Consider the following 21,386-nt stretch of genomic DNA (forward strand, 5'->3'; position numbering starts at 1 on the left):
TGAGGGTTTGTGTGGACATGGGAGACCCTCTCTAAACAAATAGCATTTTTTATAAAGGCCTGAGGTGGTTATGTTAGGATTTAAAGGGTTAATTACCCCAAAATTAAAAATTCGATAATTATTTAAATCACCCTCATGTTGTTCCAAATCCAAACGCATAAGAATTTCGTTTATCTTCGGAACACAAATGAAGATCTTTTTAATGAAATTGAGAGATTTGTGTCCCACCATAGATAGCAACACAACTATCACTTTGACACTTCAAAAAGTTCATAAAGAAGAGATCGTAAAACTAATCCATATGAATTGAGCGGTTTAGTTTACATTTTCTGAAGAGACACGATCGCTTTATATGCTAAACAGATTTTAGGATTTTATTGTATATATATATATATATATATATATGTCTTACGGGTTTGAAACAACATGAGGGTGAGTAATTGATGACAGAATTTGTATTTTTTAGTGAATTATCCCATTAAGATGGATCACAGTGTATCAATCTCTACATGAAGTAGTTTAATTCTAAACCCTAATGAGTTGCTGCACTTTTCCAATTAAGGCAACATGTGAAATGGACACTCATAAGTGATACTGAAATGCTCTTCATAGTTAGCCACTCAGTTAACTGTCACTCACAAGCACCAGACCAAAAGCATTTCTCATTTGAGGTGCTCAATAAGGATGTAAGAAAATATCAATACACGTCAATATCGCGATATTATGTTTGGTGATACTGTATAGATTCTTAAAAATACTGTATGGATATTTATTTGTTTGTTTACATCCAAGATTCGAGTCAGTGGCTTTGTGTTCGGTTTAAACCCGACTCCTAGATTGCAGTGTTACATAAACAGTGACGTGGAGAAGCACAAGGGTGCATCGCTAGCGCTAGCATTAGCAAACCCAGCTCACAAGACTCGTTTTGGCTTCCACTATAACCAGGCAGTTGACGGTAGCCATTGACTTCCATAGTAAATTAGTTGTTCTTAGTATTTATTTTCATACTATGGAAGTCAATGACTACCGTCAACTGTCTGGTTACCAACATTCTTCAAAATATCTTCTTTTGTGTTCAACAGAAGAAAGAATCTCATACAGGTTTGAAACAACACGAGGGTGAGTAAATGATGACAATTTTCATTTTTGAGTGAACTATCCCTTTAAGAAACTTCTTTCAAAAACATTCCAACCCCAAACTTCTGAATGGAAGTCTAAGTAATAGCCTGTTTAATATGAGGGCTGAGTCTGACAGGTCTCTGAGACAGTGACTTAAACGGTTGATGGCGGACATAGATAAGCAGGGGTTGCTGATGAGAGAATCAAAAACAGTGTTCCATACAGTATCAGTCTGCTCAGTTTCAATCAATAATCTCTCTCTCAAACACACACATACATACAGGGCTAATGGATATGTGAACACAGACTGAATATGAAACAGGCATCTATTCCCCAAAAACTTGGATTCACTTTATATTAACAAAATTGATTGCTAAACTGTTAACAAATTTCAGAAGTAGTGCTTCCAGTACTTGAGCGGTACTTACTTCCTTCTCCATCGTCCGTGACACCCAGCACCAGTCTGAGCAGACACTGTGCGTGCTTCCTCTCCTTCAACAGAACCTCAGCATATCCCGGCAGCCGCAGAAACAGGCCGAATGCCGCCAGCGAATGGGCTGGGATGGGCGACATGGTCTGAACGGAGGATTTGATGGGCGGCGGTTCGGCTGCGATGGTCTCGGGTGCCTCGTAAACGAGCTCCCCGGATTGCTCTATGGTGACCCACTCGAACTGATCGCTGTCCTTGGGTTTCTCCTGCGTGGTGGACGGCACCACTGGGGCGCTGACCTGCACAGAACGATCCGGACGAACGGGCTCAGAGGGCATGCAAATGAACAGAAATGCTGACTAACCTGAGTGTACGGTCACCGGACAAGCTTATGAAGCAGAAATGGAGTGAAACTACGAAAAATGAACAACGTGGTAGAATATGATACTGACCTGCTGGATGACGTCAGGGTACAGCATGGGAAGTCTCTCTGCTATGAGGGCCAAGCCGCCCATACCCGCGAACACCTGCAAGGGGGACTGGATAGGGCTGGTCTCCAGGAGTGTGTCATCTACCGCAGCATCCAAACCCTCGTCACCCGGGGTCATCGGTTCATCGTCCGGACAGCCACTTAGCATCTCACAGTGATCTACAGGAACAGAGCAGAAAGGAAACGCATCATTCAATCTGCCGCCAATAAACTCTCAAAACGTCTAGCTGTAAATAAAGTGGCCTCAATTGTTCACATCATAAACCATGATGTCCAACCGGGCATTACTGCACAGGAGCTCATATCTGTTCTCATAAATCAGATTATTCCTGTAAATCAGGGTTTTCTTTACTGAGATTGAGGATCAATGCAAGAGAATGAGGAGAAAGTTGCAGGAGATGTTGGCTGTTAAATGTTTGGGAATGTACAGTCAGAATAGTAATGAAACAGCATCGCCCGGCTTTATGGAGTTTACAGCCGACATAAATGTCTCTACTTAAGACATTTTAAATGTCTAAAACAAACAAGGAGACAAAAAGAGAGGTCATATATTGATAGATTGTGATCTTTCTCTTACAATATTGCATCAATACTTTAGGTCATTGTATCAATATTTTTGTGCAAAGTAGTATGGTATTTTCTGTGAATGTGCAAGACTTCAGATTCATAAACAGCTATAGGTAAATAACTAGAAGAATAACAAAATGCAGTGAACGGTAAAACTATTTGTGCAACAAATCATTGCGTTTATATAATAAAATATTTAAATAATATGATAAATACCTACATTAAACAGCATAACTGACTGTTTTTGTACAGGTAAAATAACTGGAATTTAGTTTCAGGCATCCCACACAGATGACTTTTCCATGACCTCTCCAATCATTTATGATTACTGGATGATGATTTTTAAAAACTATTAAGTTTTTAAATAATATTAAGATTCTGAACTGGTTCAAGTGATTCACTGAAAAGAATAATTCACTCACAAGCCAGTCACCGCACCACAAGCTTTACAATTCCCAAGATCAACTTCTGGATTATGAAACGAGAAATAAGTACATTTCACTAGAGTAAAATGTATTGCTTTCAATTTCAAATTCGCATTTTTAGTTTGAGCTGTATTTGCAAAGGTGCTGTTTTCCAGGGGATTTATTTAGAGATGCAACTTCCCAGAGAGGATATAAGTCTGCTCAGTCCTGTGTTTGAGAAGGCCAGCAACAGAACAGTGTGAGACTGAGAAAGAACAAGTATTTACAGATTACTCGTTGATTTAAGCTCTAGGGGACGGTGAAAGATACATTTTTTTTTACTGTTGATATTTCAGTTAGTTGGTTTTTCATCAGAGATGTTTGTGTCTTTGATGTTGAGATCAGTGCAAGTAAAAAGAGGAGCAATGTAAAACTCAAAGCCAAAAACTCTTGCTGGAGAAACAAACAAAGAAGCTGCACTTTAGAGAAGAATGTGAAATACGCTTACTCCACAATTGCTGTAGGGAAGACAATGGGGCATATTTGATCTTAGTTTTTGTAGCACATCTGAAAGTCTCAGAAGTCTGTGTCCAGGAGCAAACTCATTGCCAACAGGTTGATGGCACATCACAGTAACAAGCAGTAAGGGTTCAGAACACCGCCTGTGGTTGGAGTGTCTTCTACACACTTCCTCCACTGAGAGATGGACAGACTCCAGGCAGAGAGGAGAGAATTATCCCTGGGCTGGTGAGCATCCTTTCAGCTCCTCGACGGAGGGGTGCGAGATGAAAGAGTGCATGAAAAGAAGCAGGGTTGGGTATGCCAACAGTGATTCGACTCGACTAAGATGGCCAATTAGCCGGAGGGTGAGGTGAGTCCCCCAGGCACCATCACTAAACCAAAACATCTGATGCCAAACTCAACGGGTGCCATCAAATGCGGGCTGCTTCAAGACTTCTTACAGAGCCAAACAAATAAACAAACGAACACAGTGTGCTCGGAAAAGCCAGCGGAGCGAAGTAAACAAATAGTGCCAGATTTCCACCTCCAGAGCTTACGATTTAGTCCCATATAACACCCTGACACAGTGTCCTAACAAAGCACAACGTGGCAACTTTCCAATGTCAAACTGCTTTTTTTTGTACTCTCTGAAAGTAAAATACTGCTGCACTGTCTCTACTTCGGATTTGCATGTTGCAACTAGATCGTAGCAGCATACAGACTTTCAACTAGATTTATATTTTATAAATATATGTAAGGCATGTATCCTCGTAAGCACAATCTTAAATGACTTCAAAAGACTTAAATGAACGTAAACGACTTAAATGAACGTAAAGAGTTGGGAGAATATTGGATGCGTGTCAGATGACGTGTTCAGTCTATAGGCGCGTAGTGTTTCTTTACAAAGTTACCTCACCAACTACTGTCCTGGCATTCACAACACAGCGTTTGTCGTCTGTAAAGGAAAAACTTCTGTTTTTAGTCCATTGTTGCCGTGTAAACGTACCCTTAGATTACACAGAAGAAGAGATTCATTGCTTGACGTTTTGTCGTGCCCGATTAGGATTCTGGCGGGACACTTTCCTGTCACAGCTGACATCCAGCACTCTGCCTGTGTTAGCAGATTCACCTGAGCTGACATCATCAGCTTGAGGAGGAACTCTGTGTATGAATATTTGCTCTTTCCAACAGGGCAGAACCAATCAAGAGTATTGGCTACCCGGTAGGGAGGCAGCTGTCATTTTTATGTATCCCTCAGAGAGCATGAACACATCATTGACAGAGCAAAGAAAAATCATTTGACATCTGACGATGCAGGACACTAAGGGGGAAATGTGTGGGCACACGCAAGCACAGACACACGTGGACAATCAGGCTATTTTTCCCTGGGCTGGCAGAAAATGGGATATGTGGGAGAGGGAATTTTGGGTAGGAACACAGACTATAACAGAACAATAGCAAGAAATTACTTTCTACTGAGTTTCAAATGAATAACTCGTATGAGCCTGTACTTTTTAGTGCATTTAAAACCTATAGTGCGACCAGGGTAGTCTGATTCCCAAACATCTGATTCCTATGAGCAGGTTCATCTGTTATAGCATTAGTAGAGAGTGAACTTCTTTCATGGGCAAGAAAAATGGACATTGTAACTGAAACATACCCAAATAAATCTGAATCAAATCAAACTTGAGTTTGTGAATCAGAATCTAATTGAATCGAGTATTGTATCCGTTTTACCAAACACTAGTTAATCATTTCGTGACAAGTGTCATTTTAGTATTGTTTATATACTATTGTAGTATTTTTTCATATTTTGAATTAGCTTTTATTTTTATGTTTTTTTAGTTTTCAGTTTACATTTGAATTTATTTTTAAGTTTTAGTAATTTTGTGTTTTTTGTTAGTTTTTTTATATTTCTATTTAGCTTTCATTTAGGGCTGTCACGATGTTAGATTTTTCACACCACGGTTATTGTGGCCAAAAAAATTCACAATATCGATATATCGCGATATCTATAGAATCTATAAGGGAGAGGGAGGGGGAAAGGGGGAGTTAGGAAGACAAGCATGTGAAGTTTATCTGGTTTCAAACTGAAGCGAAACACTGTCTGAATGTTTCCTAAAGAACTGAAAAGCTCTTAAATCTATTGTTGCGTCGGGCCGCTGGCGCCAGTAAAGTCATGCAGATAACAGATTTGAACAAAAAAAAATCTAATACAAATACAAAAAATGAGTAAAGAAAATGGGGTTCTTAATAATCACCCTTTATTAAATGTATGAACACAGAACCCCCCCGTTAACAGGTTAATGCCACGTTTCTCATTCCATGACTAGTAAAATAATCGCAATTTATTCTCTGTAAAATTGCGTAATCCGCAGGGTGATGGACACGGAGATGGGTAAAAAGGTTGGTGGCTACACATTATGCAGCGCCGAATCGTGTAGGACAACTCGAGGTATCGCACACCGGACACGCATTTTCTCAGTTTATGGCCAGCAGTAGGCTATTCTTGTTTAAGGACATTATGAAATTAAGATAATGTCTGTACTATGTTATGATTGTACTGTACAATTAAATACAATAGTTGCCGAGTCTGTGATCTGAACACTGTCTTTATCTCAGAGCATCCATTAACTGAATGAATTGAGAATATCACCTGAAAATCCGATAACATCAGCAATTTTCATTCAAGCAGCTGAATCCTGTAAATGAATGTAAAACTAAATGTATTTTGCAGCACAGGGTGAAGTCATTTACGATGATTTGAGACAAATATAATGTAAATTTAATATAAAACTATGTAAATGGCGCTCTGTGTCGCGGCAGGATTTTGAACAAGGTCCTGAGCCGTTGCTGGGCGCCGCGGACAGAGAGAAAATGTGTTCGAATTTTAAAGACGTGGCGCTGCGCTTCTCGTCCGGTGTGCGACCCCTTTAAAGTGCTATTTTCTTTTGAGCCGAAGTACTCCCATACAGGCGAGCTTACTTTTTTCGGGTGTGGACAGAGTGTTTCACTCTCTCGCTCAGACGACATTCTTCTCAGAGTAGCTCCGCGGCCCGCGCTGCGTCTTCTTTGATAGGTGTCAGCCGCAGCGGGTGCAATACAGCCACCTGACAGGTCAACCAGGTACTCGTGCTGGAGTATTTACGTGTCATGTTATCATAACAGTCCTATTCATTTTAAACATTGTGGTTATTGTCAATACCGGTATATTGCCACACTCTAAATTAACACAATGTCGATATTTCATGTTTTAAATATCACGATTATCGTCAACACCGGTATATTGCGACACCCCTACTTTCATTTATGTTTAGGTTTACTAATTGTATTAGTTTAATATACATTTATTTCAGCATTTTCCATTTAAGTTTTAATATTTATAATTTATCAGCTTTTTTTTTTTTTTTATATATATATATATATATATATATATATATATATATATATATATATATATATATATATATATAGTTTTAGTTAACAACAGTGTTGGGGAAGTTACTTTTAAAAAGTAGTGTAACTCGTTACTCGTTACTTCTTCAAAAAAGTAATCTGTTACTTTACTTAGTTACCCATATGGAAAGTAACTTTTTACGTTACTCGTTACTTTTACGTTACTTTTATGTTGCTTGACTTTGGGGAGAACCCAATATCTGTTCCTAAATCTGTAGGCCTACATAAAGTTCTACTATGCATAATGCCATAAATGCATAATGCATTTATCAAAATTTTGAATATTTATGAAGAAATGTCCGTTAATGGATAGGCATATGCATGGGCGGCGCTAGGGAGGGGCTAGAAAGAAAGCCCCCAAGAAAGAGCAAAGCACCCCGTTAGGACTCCCAAAAATAATTTCTGGAAGCAATAATATTCAAGCTGTATTCTATGGAAGTCCTGAACCGCATGGTGAATAAAAAAAAAAGAAAACGTATCTTGTTATTTCGACATAATAAGGGGATATTCTAATCTGCATTAAGCCAAATTAAGCGTTCTTATAATGGTTTTCTATGGGAGGAAAATGCTCAACGTGTAATTAAACACGTTACGTTCATATTCTGGGCTCATCTGATTTTTTGTACATAGTATAGCCTATTTTATTATGATTTTAGTATCATAATGATTAATAAATGCACGCACAATTATCCGTGAACTTGATAAATGTTGCAGATATGTTTTACTATCCACGTAAACAAATGCCTTTCAACTTATGTGTGCAAAATTCAGAATTAAATGAATGTGCACCAATTTGTACAAATAGAGAGTCTATTTTCCATCTATGTTGATTATGAAAAGTGAACAGCATGAGTAAGATGGATGCGCAATATATCGGAGACATTGAGTGGGTCAGACATGATTTTGACCACTTCATTAAGTTTTGTTTTGAAGAAAGCCTTTCGTTTTGTATAAATTGTATCTTAATTAAAAAAAAATGTTATCAACCAATTACCTGTATTTAATAAATAAGAAGCAAATATAGCAGACAATATAATGGAGGCGCCGGCGCGGTCACTTGTTGCACGTGAATTGGAGCGCACCTCATAAATTAACCGAAACTCAGCGTGGCATGATAAATATATCTATATATAGAAAGCTTGAAATGTCTTTAAACGAAACAATTCAAAACGAAAAGAAATAGGCTACTCTCTGATTATGTAATCCATTATGTGCATTTCTCTCTGTAGGCGTTCACTACGGAGATGGCGATCGCTGTCAAATCTGTCAAATGACGGAGATCGCTGTCAAATCTGTCCCTGGGAAAAGTAACGTTGCGCCGAATTGAAAAAGGAACTACGTTTCCTTACCAAATTTTCAGTAGTAGCGCGTTACACTACTTTTTACCCGAAAAAGTAGTTACATTACTTTGTAACGCGTTACACACAACACTGGTTAACAATAACAACACTGTCCATGACAAACTCTTTCTTATACTTATGTCTTTGCATGTGAGATTTCTGTATACCTTTCTCGGTACGGAGCCTTTTGAAGGAATCGGTCTTGGAGAGGCCAGGGTCTGAGATGACCTTTGACCCCAGTTTGACCGTCAGGTCAATGGAGCGGTATCCCTGAGGAAGTTTACGCTCATACAGCAGTGTCAGCAGCTGGGCCAAGGTCATTTCTGGTGGCAATGGTTGACCTGAAGAGAAAAGGTTTAAGCCAGAGTTTATTAAAAAGTTCTCTCTCAATTGATAAATCAGAACCAGATGCGTGTCATTTATTCAACCAAACGCCAGGCGTTTGAGTGGAGTTCAAATACATTATTTTTTTTCTATTCTGTTTGGTGATGTTTGTGGATGAGAAATTAAACACCTCACCAAGTGCTGAAGGCTCTTTACAGAGGATAAGATGAGACAACGAGAGATGAGAGGGATAGAATGAAACATTCAACATTCAAATGAAAATTGACATTCATCAAACTCTCTGCATGTCTGAATAAATGCAGTGAGGTGAAGTGGCAGGCAGACAGGGACAGGCACTGAGGTGACCTCTACTCTCATTCTAATCAGTATGGAGGAGCGAAAGGTGAGAGATGAGGAGGAACGCAAAAGAGTACAGAGTGGGTGAGAGGACTAGACAGAATGTGAGCGCTTAATAGAACTAGTGTGTGTTTGTACCCGGCAATAGTTTGTGACAGAGGTGGAAGACAGGCACACTGATGGTTTTGGCAGATGGATCGACTCCTGAGGAAGCTGCCAGCTTGTCACTGAGAACACGCCCTCGTCGAGACGGGGGACGGGGAGGAGTGGACAAGGCCCTCTTTGACTGAGACTTCAGACCTGAAAAATAAAAAGAATGAAGATGAGATACAACATGGGTAAACTATAGATCAAAGATGTCAGTAACTACAATGCTAGCTTGAGTAAACAGCGTTTATTGTTAACCTTTAGGGAACAACCATAATAGAAAAATGTTGTTGTTTTTTTACATAAAAAAAAAAAAAAAAAAAAAGACTCCCTGCCTACACAAAAATCCAAGCAACAATGTGTGTGTGGTAGCCAGTATGTTAAAGAGTTTTGTGTGATTTTTTTAGCACGTTCTAATGCAGTCTCTAGGGTGTTCCAGTTGTTAGCTGGTTTCTAGGATGTTTTAGGTTGTGGATAGGGTGTTCTGGATGATTGCTAGGGTATTTCAGGTGGTTGTTGGCTGGATCCTAGGATTGGGCTACATCAGTGAGAAGACAGAGTTAAACAGTACCTGAGGCAACAACGACACTGTAGTTGTCTTGGAAACCATTATCAGCCTTCATCTTTTCTTTTTCCTCATGGTTTTTCTTCTCTTTATCCTCCTTCTGTTCATTGATCAGTTTGGCTGTGATGCTGGGCGTGTCTGAAGGATAAAAAAATGCAAGATCTTTAAAAGTTATTTCATAGTGTGTGTGTGCGATGCATGTTCTTCAACTGGCCTGCAGTACATTTCCCTTCATTTCCCTCATGACATGTCAGCTTAACTGATAATATGAATTATTGATGGTAAAGATGTAATATGACAGAGAAGATACACCAATCTATAACGATAACAACATGCTGCGCTTCCTGTGAGGGTCTTCCATCAGTGGAAGTGACGTGAGCATGAGAACGGCTCAAAGACTGGACACCTTACATACTGTGTCTCAAAAGAACCTAAGACTATATCTGCCACGCTCAAGGTCTCAGGAGACAAGCCATTCATCTCACACACACGCTGATGACCATGCCACGTGGCAGTTCCAGCCCTACATGCTTTGTGCATCAGACCTTGAAAGTCTGAAGATGTGGCAAAAATGGGATCTAACAGATCTGATAGACTACTGCATAGTGCATATAGAACGAGGCTGCTGGAAATGTGATTTCTAGTATTTCGGCTTAACTGGTGTATAGAGTGTGAAGATTTATTAATGTAACTGTACACAGTGTGTGTCTGATTTGTAGACCGCTTATGTAGAGTGGCACAAATACAACATTCTGAAACTGATACCATTGGAATTTTACAATTATTGGAACATACAGTCGTGCTCAGAATTAATGGCACCCCTGGTAAATATGATCAAAACTGGCTGTAAAAAATAAATCTGCATCGTTTATCCTTTTGATCTTTCATTAAAAAAATTGGCAATTTTTACCATATTTACCAGGGGTGCCATTAATTCTGAGCACGACTGTATTTTCAAAAATGAATATGCTTCTGAACACTGAATGTCTTTAAATATTCAGTAGTAAAGATTAAAGAAACAAATTAAGAGCAATGAGTGTTCCAATTTTTTTTATCAAAAGTCTCTTATGCTGTGAGCAAGGCTGCATTTATTTGATCAAAGATACAGTAAAAACTATATTTGGTGCCGATTTGGTGCTCAAGAAAAATTTTTCATTATCAATGTTAAAAACAGTTAATATTTTTGTAAAAACCTTTTGATCAACTTAATGCATCCTTGCTGAATAAAAAGTAGATAAAAAATAAAATCTTACTGACCCTAAACTTTTGAACGGTATTGTATTACAATGTCTTCATACCTGAGACACGGTCCAATACTTCAGACAGTGTGGTTGAGATGGGCAGATGCAGTTTGCGGAACTTGTGCCCCGCTCCGTACATGGGGTGCTGGATCACATGACTAGTGGCATTAATGCGTCCTTTATACAGCTGAAGCAGAGAAAAAGAAAAACAGAATGAAACAGGTCAAGTTAATAGTGTGTGACTATATTACTAGTCATATATGAGTACACTACATGGACAAACATATTTGTTGAAATTTGCATAAACATGATTGGGTGTTATAGGTGTTATATTCATATATTTCCACTCTTTAAGTCAGCCCTTCTAACTTACTTGCACTCCTGTGATCAATGTAAATGTTTCCCTGGTGTTTGACCTGTGTGTATGTGTGTGTATATAGGTATGTATTGTTGTATTTGTATGTATATGTAGATTATATATTTGCTTGCTTTGGTGGCTTTGTTATAAATATGGTTCTCTCCTGTTATATAATATTCTTTTAATATCACCTTAATATCGTACTATATTGTTTATGTGAATACGTTTTGGACAGAGGTGGGACAGGTTGGGATGGTTGGTTGTGAGGAAGAGCTTTAGTATGTATGAGTGTGTAAGTTTTTTGGTGTTATCTTGAGGACCCCCTCGAAAACGAGATGTTGCATCTCAAGGGGTTATCCTCTAATAAAAAATGAAAATGAAATGAAATATTGGCGTTATATTTTAGGTGAGATATTCAATTTCTCATTAAAATGGACCTATAGAATAATTTTGAATGGTTAATTTCATCTCCAGTTCAAGCTTCTATGGAGCCATAAAAGGGACATGCCGTGACTCCTCATAATTTTTTTTACATTTCTGTCACATCTGCATGCTGATCTTAAGTGAGTGATCTTTATTTCTCTTCATTGTGAACAAAGAATCCATCTTTTCTTTTGTCTTACAGCTCTGTATCTTTCAGGAATGTAAAATGGCAAAGTGTTTAAATATATTGATTATGAAGTTTTTTTTTATAACACTACAGCTATGGAGAAAAACAAACTCAAGGAATTTGAAAGCAATGGCTTTTGGAAGTCCTGCTGATGTGAAAAAAAAAAAAAAAAAAAATCAATATATGACACAACATTAAAACAAAGAACCACAAAAGCATCTCTGAAGATTTCCCCTTTCCACGTGGGCGATCCAGACTCCAGACGTCTTCATTCCACTCGGACATGGAGTTGAAGGTGCGTCTGACAGGGTGAAAAGGGTCTGAAAAATGACGTCCCTGCCTTTGAGAGGACGCCCCGGATCATCAGCACTCTGGCTTGATCTAATGTGTAAACATTAACTTTTAAGAGCCCCTCTGTCGGGACTGTCTGTGAAAGCCTGATGATTAATCTGATCTGAAACGCACATGATCCCACAGTAAATTAGCGGAGTGAATGACTCGCCAGCTAAAAAAAGACATCTTGGGTCTTTACGATTTGGCTTCGTTCCGGTTTGGCAGCTGCAGGAGAGGCATAACTCTACGTGTCATTAAAGGGGTGAGCTGGCTATGTCCTCCAACATTTAGATTATGTTAAAGGTGAAGTGTATAATTGCTACACCACTAGCAGCACCAAACAGAATTGCAAAAAGGATTTTCCCAAACACTCCGTTTGCCCATTCCACTACTATTCGGACAAACTACTCTTTATTTTCCACTAAACTAGCCATTTTCTCTAGCTAAACAACTTAGTACAGGTACTCCTAACATCCGGCAATGTGTGTGGAGTGTGGACTTCTGCAAGACTGACAAGGTTTTGAGGATAAATCTGTCCCCTAGTGGTCACCTACAACAACAGCACAACATGCCTTGAAAAGAATGGCAGCACAGAAGCAGTTGAGGTTTAAATCCCTCTGAGATGATGTAAAGGTCAGGGTAATTTCCTTGTAAGTGGAGAGGCTTTTCTGAGCTTTACAGCAACAGTAATAAATCATTTAACAGACTAACCAAGCAAAACAACTTCTATATAAAATAAAATAATGGCTCAAAAGAGCAACGTTTCAGCTTAGATGAATTTTCAAAGCACATGTTATGGCATTTTGTGTGTGTGTGTGTTGTACCTACCGGGCAGGGGGACTGAAGGAAGACAGTAACTTTCTCGTCTTCGAGCATGAGTTGTAGGAAAAGCCGACGTATAAATCCAGAGATGTTCCCTGAGACCGGAACGTTCCCTCGCTGAGGAGCTGACTGGAACAGCTCACACAGAACCTTTACAAACAAAGACAAATCCAGTTCAATGTAATGTGCACTAAACTTTCTAAAAGTATTCAGTTGATTCTATGAAGTGTCTGATGCAAGAAATATCTAAGTATAACAGCTTTGGGTCTTTTTTGTACAAACAGGGCTCAAATATAAGGATGTAGACAGCAAGTGTGAAAAAGTTGAGCCAGGTGAACTGTATAATTATTTAATACATATTATCCAAGTATATATTTCTAAAGTTAATCTTGGAGGCATTAGTTCTGGGTTGAAAATTAATTAAATTAACAACAAATTATTTTGGGGAAGAAAACATTTTTATATATTTACCATGTATAGTAGTAGATATAATTTACAGTGTGTAGATATTTATTTAATGTGTGAAAAAAAATCATTTTATTCATTATTTATAAAAAAAAAGTCTTTTTATTCATTGTTTATAAAAAATGTAAACCGAAAAAGCATCCTAAACACACCTGTGCCATGAGCCTTTGGTTGTTTGGATGGCAGGAGATGCATTGCAGGAAGAAAGCCACTGTGGCGTTCTCAATGGCTGTCCTCTGCTGGGTGGTGAGTCCACTGCTTCGGCTCGTTGAAGCCAGTGAGTATGACGCCCCGGAGATGTGAGGTGCGGCGCTGGCGTGTGAGGTGCTGGCCGATGCACCGTGCCCAGAAATACTGCTACTGCTGCTGCTGGTGTTTGCATTGGCATTGGCGACCCCACTGGCACTAGAGTGGCAGAGGAGAAACAACAGTGCTGTCCAGAGCGGGTTCACCTCTGGCCCACCCAGCCAGTCCTTCATGGTGTGACTGTTTCCTACTTCTGTTAGAAACCGCAATACGGGTGCTGCCAGCTCAGGAGACAATGGAGGCCTGTTTGCTGAGGATGAAGAAGGTTGGTTGTGTGCGTATGGGCGTCTTTCAGCCTGTGTGGAGAATCCTGCAGGCAAGGGAAGGTCCGCGCTGACCAACAGGTTGCAACAAAGATCGGCTAAGCTGCGAACCAGCAAGGAAGGCAGACCGGAATCCAACAGCTGCTGGATGGCACCAGGAGACTGGGATGCAGCTGCCAGGGTCACAAGCTGGCACTCTGAGAGGGAGATGGGCACGATTACCGGTGTACGAGCATGTTTGGAGTCATCTGTGAGGGAGGCGGCACTGTTTAAGTCATGTTGCTTCTTGCCATCGTCCGTCATGGCCATACGGCACTGTGCATTTGTCTGGGCAGCAGGGGGCGCCACAATACCCATCCAGGACATGAGCAGAGAGAAGTAACTAGGGTGGATGTGGCACATGGAACAAAGCAAGCTATCCACAGCCTTCTTTAAAACCAAGTTAGAGGGCAAAGACATGGACCAGTTGTACAACAACCTGTGAGAGATGGAGAAAAAGAAGCAGCTCTTGAATTAATAGTTCAAAAACAACCTCATGATTTACTAATGCACAACTGTTTGTGTTAAAGGCCGTCAGAGTTGTATTTGCTCCACGTACACAGCAAAGGTTGTTTCACTTTGTTCTACTTGGTACCCATAAAGTATTCATACCTGAAGTGAGGATGAAATATAGAAGAGTGCGGGAAAATAAGAGTGGAATATCTACTCTCAGCCTCTCCTAATGCAGAGTGCCAAAACACACCTTAGGCATGATCACACATTCATCCAAAACTTTTACTTGAACAATTTGTACTGTGAGACCACAAAAAGAAAGTGTGTGGACTCACTCGAAAAGCTCTCTGTTGAGCAGTCCGGGCAAGTCGTAGTCCACTGGCAGCTCATAACTGTGCCACAAGACAGACGCCACACAGTGCAGGTGTGACGGGGACGGCATGAGCAACCCGTATTCCCGTGAGGGCGGAGCATTCGGACCCACGTAGCCTGACGGAGAACTCTGTTTCAGGGCCGCAACCCGGGAGGAGTCATACACCCACTGTAGCAGAGCCTGGATCCTACAACATAGCCAAGACATCAGAAACCACAAAAAAGTGTGTATGTACTCATCCTGTACAAGTGTAACAGTATAACACAGAGTGGCTTTTAGAATACCTCAAAAAAACTTTAAGCACGACAACTATTGTTCTAATTAAGCATTATCTAGTGTAAAAATGTTTGCTAATGTTATTAGATGTTATTAAGTTAGATACATTATTTAGTTAATTTTGAAAAAAAAAGGTACATAAAGATAATGGGTCAATACATCATAAATCCTTTTGTTTTACTCTGATTCACTATGGTAAGCCTATTATAAGTGTTTATATTTTGACCGGGCAGGATGGTTTTCCTTGAAAATTGCATACATACGTCACTCGCATGAGTGTCTCTCGTCATATCCGTAATTAGAGAAAAGTTGCTCCTGCTACTTTGACGCATGTATGAGAGTGGCATATGTTAGGTTTCACAACGAGTGAGAAAGGTTGACATGAACCTCCGGGAATCACCCTTTAAAATAAAAACGCTTAGAGCAGAGTCTGCTGTCAAAAAGAGAACGTGACAGAGCTCATAAAATGAGAATCAACATTGGCTTTTCAGAGATAGCGAGAACTGTAGGATTTAAATTGTTTTAAAGGTAACGTGGAGATGGCGTTTTTATTACTCAACAGGTAAGGTATTTTTGGAACAGATAAATTGCCATATGTAGTTCTCTTACAGAGTTCATTGTAAAGAATTATCTATTGTGAAGGGCCATATTCATCTGCACAGTCAAGCACAGACGAAGCACAACCTAAATGCATGCAGTTTTGTTTTTTAACCACCAGAGGGCAAAAAGTTACGTGGTGTACCTTAAATAGACAGTAATGTTACAGTTTATGGTTAATGAAGATTAAGATGCTTCTTGAGCAACGGACAAATTCAGTATACTTTCAACAATTCAGTATTTTTAGAAATGTGGAATATATATATGGATGCCCATTGCCACCACATAAAATAAAAAAAGTAAATCATAATGATGACATAAAACGTGAAAATGAAATAAGACAAAATCATGACTTCAATGAAAATCATGAGATAAAAGTCAATTATGAAACCATTCAAAATGAGATACTAAGTTGTCATTATGACAAAACATCAATTACAATAAAAACTATGACATTAAGTAATATATTTTAAAAAGATATATATAAAATTTCCACCTTTATTTACATTTTAATATCTCATGACTTCTAAAATGGTACTCTTTAAGACACAAAAATAAAATAAAACAAATAAATATATACCGGGCTTTTCAGACCCACTGATATAGAGAATAAACATGCAGAAATGACTCTGGACTCTGTAATGAACTCCATTACAGACCTGTCTTTGGTACCGGGGTCCTGAGTAGTGCCAAGCTGGTAGAGGATGTCTATGGTTGAGTCTGACGACAGGCCATTTAACCTCCCGAAGAGCAGCGGACTGTTCAGATCTACAATAAAAAAACAAAACCACCAATCAGATAAAAAGGAAAATCATGATGTCAAATCATATAAAAGACATAGCATACTTTTTTCTGTACTCAAAACTAGCCTAAACAAAATCAGCATGATAGCGTTTACAATTGGGATAAATTGGAAATGAGTGGGCGGGTCTTACTGGCCAAATCAGTGCCAGAAGCAGCACAGTTACGCAGCAAGATGTCAATGAGTTTGAGGCCTATGCGTGTGGACTGGAGGCCGATCTTCACCAGCACCGCCTCGATGTTGGGCGAGTGCATGCCACAGTACGGGGACATGAGGAGGGCGGCGCAGGTCTGCAGGAGGTTTGCCGTAGGTGCAGCAGCACTGGCCATCATGGCCTCCAAATCAGAAACGTGAGTCAAACAATGATGCAGCAACCGTAACCAGCCAATACTGAGAAAGAGAGAGAAAATGGGATATTAAAATAGATGGAGACTTAAAACAGGAAATCAAACAACTTCTTACTAAACTGATTATTTTAGATGTTACTTGGTGAAAAAAAATGATGATTTCCAATACCTGGTTTTGGAGACCTGGTCCTCAGAGGGAAGAAAAGGATTGTTTACAGTGGCAGAGGAAGTGTTTCCAAAAGCGGTCAGGCCCAGTAGCTTAATCTGCGAGAGGCCCAGAGTGCTGGCGTCCCGGGGCCGGTGCAACCTCAGACACACAGCAGACGCCACCTCTGCCTTTACCAGCTGGAACTTAATGTAGGTGAGACCGCTAGTGATGACTGGGGTCGACAAGGGAAGCATGTTCACACCGTCTGCGCTGATCTCCACAGACACTGAGGATGGGCATGCTGGGAAGGACAGAGAGAGTGAGAGAAAGAGAAGCATTTAGCATCCTAAAAGACTTTAGAATCGTCCTCAATAGTACGGAAAGCTTCATATATGGGCCAAATATAATATACAGCTGTGTCAAGTGGGGTTTTGGACCAATGATATTGCATCATGGGCAGGGCTACACTCACTGGCAAGGGATGCCAGGTGCGGCTGTATGTGAATCTCCTTCAGCAAAACGGCAGCGGGCAGGTGGATGGTGAGGTCGCACCAGGCCTCTTCAGGAAGGAAGATGTAGGACCAAGCAGCAGAACGGGCTCGTCGATGTGGGGGCGTGGCCTGCAGAAGCACTTCCGCTGGCTGTGCCGTGGGACTGCTGGAGTTGATGGTGCCTGCAAGGGAACAGAATTGGGGAATTGAAATCATTTTAATGCTTAAGAAACTGACATTTATATGAAAAGGCGGAGCTTATGGCTTAAAATAAAAAGTGCTTGCTGTACCAAGAGGGGCAAAGTTGTGCAGTCCTTCTGCGTTGTCTGGTTCTGAGGTGAGCACTCGTGCTTTCAGGCTGCCATCTGCTGCTTTTCCAGGTCCGGAGTCCAGGAACTTCATTATAGTGGACACCATACTGCGTGCAGTGTTCACGATGGCTCGCGTGCTGGTGACCATGTTGTTACAGATGAGTTGAACACCACCTAAATGTGCGCACAACAGAGTCAGAACATACAGAGCAGTTCAAAAATGATCTCTTCTGAAAGTGTTAGTGCTGGCATACCCATGTCATGGAAGGCTTTCAAAGCCTCGCTGGTGTCAAGCACTCTCAAAATAAACCACAGTAAAGGCTCAGAGAGCTGACATGTTGATAGAGATCCCTGTAAAAAATAATGAAAGCACTCAGCATTCACAAAATGCAATGGCAGTATATCGAGGGCTTTTTTACTATTTTTGTATTACTTTTTTTAATACTGAAATCCAAAATTTGAAAAGTTTTTTGAATATGTGTTCATGTTTTTTAGGCCACAACATACAAGCATAGATCATGTTATGTGGTTTTTAGTTAATTTTGCATAATAAAATATGTGAAAAAGTCCTGGCTCTTAAGATCGTCACAGAGTAAACTCTGTAGTCTCTCACTTCCTCTGTGCAGAGTCGTACCTGTCGGCCCATATAACCACAGGCCATGTAGGTGAGAATAGGCTGCAGCATGACCTGGACGGATGTGGCTCTTTTACTTAGAGTAGTTAGGATGGTGAAGAGGCCATCACCCACCGAGATGGCATCCAACCCACCATGAAAGTTCTCATGTTTAGTTAGGTGAAGCCCACTAGCACCTAGATAGAGAGAGAAAACACATTAGCAAAATAATGAATGCATTATATTCAATATAAACTACCATTGAAATATCCTAATTTGTAACATCCTTAAAATTGTTAATTTTAAATAAACTTCTTTACCAATTATCATGGCCATGGCACTGCTGTTGCACTGTCCCAGAGCCGACAAGATCTGACTCATGATCTGCTGATTGGCCAAAACCAGGTCTGCCACACCCGCTGCTGGTCCCTGGTTCTGAGCTGTGCCTGCCGCCCCACACTCTTTGCTTCCACACACTTTTTCTTCATCCGATACGCTGTCAGTGGCTCCGCCCGCTGGGGGCAGCCTCCCACTGAACTCCCGATCACCCGAAAGCGGCAGCATCACCAAAGCATTGACCAGCTTCAAGAGGTCAAACATCAGCTGGTCTCGTGTGGTCTCACCACACACAGCCTTGGCATCGCCGGGGCGGATGATATTGGCAAACAGGCCCCCGAAACAAGCACGGGCGCCCACAGAGCTGTCTGAACCGCTGCGTGAGACCACCTTTTCTGAACAAGTTATGTAGTGATGAACCAGGAAGGTGACTGATTCGATGACAGCCAAGATGGTGGTCACAGAAACGACCTCAAAGTTTTGTTCCAGGGTGAACTCTAAAAGCTTAACCTGTGCATCTAATGGACCCTGACCGGACTGGAATGGACCCCTATAAAAAAAAGATGTTTTTTTTTTTTTTTTTTTTTAAACAAAATCAAGAATTTTTAACAAGCACCAGTTCAATTACATAAATGTTGGATCAATCATTTACCTCTCTGTAGACAGAATGTGCAACAATTTAAGCAGAAATTCGCTGAACATCTGTGGACATGTGGAGGACAGGTGCACCTGCAACCTGGTTAAAAACTCCTGCAAGGCTTGTGTTGCAGTGGGGCCGACCTGAGAAGAGAGAGGAAGAGGAGTCTGAAAGGCACTTGCCAAATATACTTCTATGAAATCAGTCATGTGTGCATGTTCATTAAGCTCAATACCTGTGAGCTGTGCTGGCTAGTGCCGTGAGGGTTTCCTCCAGACAGGAAGCGCACAAGCACGTGCACAAGCGTGGGGTCAGACACCATCTGCTGGGCTGTGCTCTCCTGCACACCCAACCCACTGCTGGAGGCTGCAGATGTTACACACAAGTTATAAGCGCAGTTAATCTGAAAGTGGGTTACCAGACTGTTTGCTTTTATAATCAGGCTACAGCAGGCCAACACAGATCTGCTGAGCTGGCAGGATTCCCCCAGAGAAAACACACATATAGAATCGCAGGTCTCCCCTGGGAACACCCACACATTTGAGTGTGTCCAGAAACACATCAGGAGGTACAAAGACAGACTAAGCCAATCAGATACTCACTACTAGCAGGCATATTGGTCATGAGGGTGAGACTGTGCAGGACAAGGCACCATGTTCTCAGAGAAGTGTTGGGGTACCAGGCCAGCACTGACAGGAAACTGCTGATGGAGGCTGAGAGAGACAAGAGTTACAATCAATTATATAGTCATTACAAAATCTACTTATTGAACTACATAAGGAACGTGTAGAAGAGTGATGTAACTCACTTCTGTGTTTCTTTAGCTCATTAGCACTGCTCTCCATTATTTTCTTTCTCTTTCTTGTGCATAATTTCTAAACATTTTTAGTCGCCATTTTTAGTTCAGAACCGGAGAAAGCCACCGTGATACGCCACCTGACCTACATGAGTTTAATTGTCGTTTTTTTCCCATTGATGACATATATAAAAGAAAGCTACCATATGTTTTAGAGCTATTTTAGCAAATATTCAGTGTCCTTTTTGTAAAAATTGTAAGGTTCAGGCGTTTCCATGCAATTTCTTTTCCTATGAATCGAGTTTTTTCAGGTCTACACCACCTCCTTCAATCCGATCATTTTCATTCAGATTGAGCTCAATCTGGGGCCGTATTCACCTAGAATCTTAAGGCTAAAAGTAGCTCCTAACTGGCGAATTTAGGAGCAACTCCTAAAAATAATGGGCATGTCACTCTTAACTTTAGGACTCCTCATTTTTTTCACTAAGAGTAATTCACGAAGCATTTTAGCCCTAAAAGTAGCCACTAAGTCTGGGACAGCTTAAAAGAAGTCGAGCGGACTCCTAACTCACTAAGACCTATTCACAAAGGATTGTAGCGCATACCACCGCCTCTCGCAGTCGTGCGGGGTCCGCGACACAAGCGGGAATGCTGCATTGATCTCCAAACAAATCCTCTCCCATTCTCACGCTTAGTTTTGCTTGATATCCCAGTGCCGAATTTCCCTTTTATTATGTTTTTCCCCCCCCCCAGCACCAACTGGGCCAGCAGCAGTAGCCTAACTGATCCTGCGTCCATTTGGGCTTTCTTTTCCGTTTTGGCGAGTTCATAATCCACCGTCATTCAACTATTACATTACTTCAATAGGAGCAACATCTCCTTGCTTTAAGTAGGCTAGTCTATTTAGGCTAATAGGATGTCAATTAACCAAGCAAGTGTTAATGCAAGTGTAGTTTTTCATTATTAGGCAAGTGGCGGTTTTCATTAGGGTATTAGGCACCATTCACATAGCGCCTAAAACGCGTTGAAAACGCTAGGCGCGCCGCGTTCTCCTTTTTCCAAAGTGCTA

General features: G+C 40.6%; 1 protein-coding gene across 7 annotated transcripts in view; it reads right to left on the minus strand.

Moving 5' to 3' along the window:
• Positions 1-21,386, minus strand: part of birc6 (baculoviral IAP repeat containing 6) — a 137,690-nt gene that overhangs the window by 54,788 nt on the left and 61,516 nt on the right. For 5 of the 7 annotated variants that reach the window (XM_056235018.1, XM_056235017.1, XM_056235016.1 and 2 more), the window contains exons 43-62: positions 20,124-20,234; positions 19,757-19,887; positions 19,537-19,688; positions 18,869-19,434; positions 18,570-18,745; positions 18,190-18,286; positions 17,915-18,109; positions 17,606-17,806; positions 17,155-17,434; positions 16,772-17,028; positions 16,496-16,604; positions 14,926-15,150; positions 13,682-14,576; positions 13,071-13,214; positions 10,999-11,128; positions 9,707-9,838; positions 9,127-9,288; positions 8,475-8,648; positions 2,002-2,198; positions 1,548-1,848 (exon numbers count right to left, since the gene is read on the minus strand). In XM_056235018.1, the coding sequence (XP_056090993.1) occupies positions 1,548-1,848; positions 2,002-2,198; positions 8,475-8,648; positions 9,127-9,288; positions 9,707-9,838; positions 10,999-11,128; positions 13,071-13,214; positions 13,682-14,576; positions 14,926-15,150; positions 16,496-16,604; positions 16,772-17,028; positions 17,155-17,434; positions 17,606-17,806; positions 17,915-18,109; positions 18,190-18,286; positions 18,570-18,745; positions 18,869-19,434; positions 19,537-19,688; positions 19,757-19,887; positions 20,124-20,234 (4,635 nt within the window). The remainder of the gene's footprint in view (positions 1-1,547; positions 1,849-2,001; positions 2,199-8,474; positions 8,649-9,126; positions 9,289-9,706; positions 9,839-10,998; positions 11,129-13,070; positions 13,215-13,681; positions 14,577-14,925; positions 15,151-16,495; positions 16,605-16,771; positions 17,029-17,154; positions 17,435-17,605; positions 17,807-17,914; positions 18,110-18,189; positions 18,287-18,569; positions 18,746-18,868; positions 19,435-19,536; positions 19,689-19,756; positions 19,888-20,123; positions 20,235-21,386) is intronic. The other 2 variants (XM_056235020.1, XM_056235019.1) reach the window with 1 other exon arrangement.

This window comes from Rhinichthys klamathensis, unplaced genomic scaffold (assembly GCF_029890125.1).
Source record: "Rhinichthys klamathensis goyatoka isolate OS25496 unplaced genomic scaffold, OSU_Roscu_1.1 h1tg000412l_1, whole genome shotgun sequence".
Taxonomy (NCBI): Eukaryota; Metazoa; Chordata; class Actinopteri; order Cypriniformes; family Leuciscidae; genus Rhinichthys; species Rhinichthys klamathensis.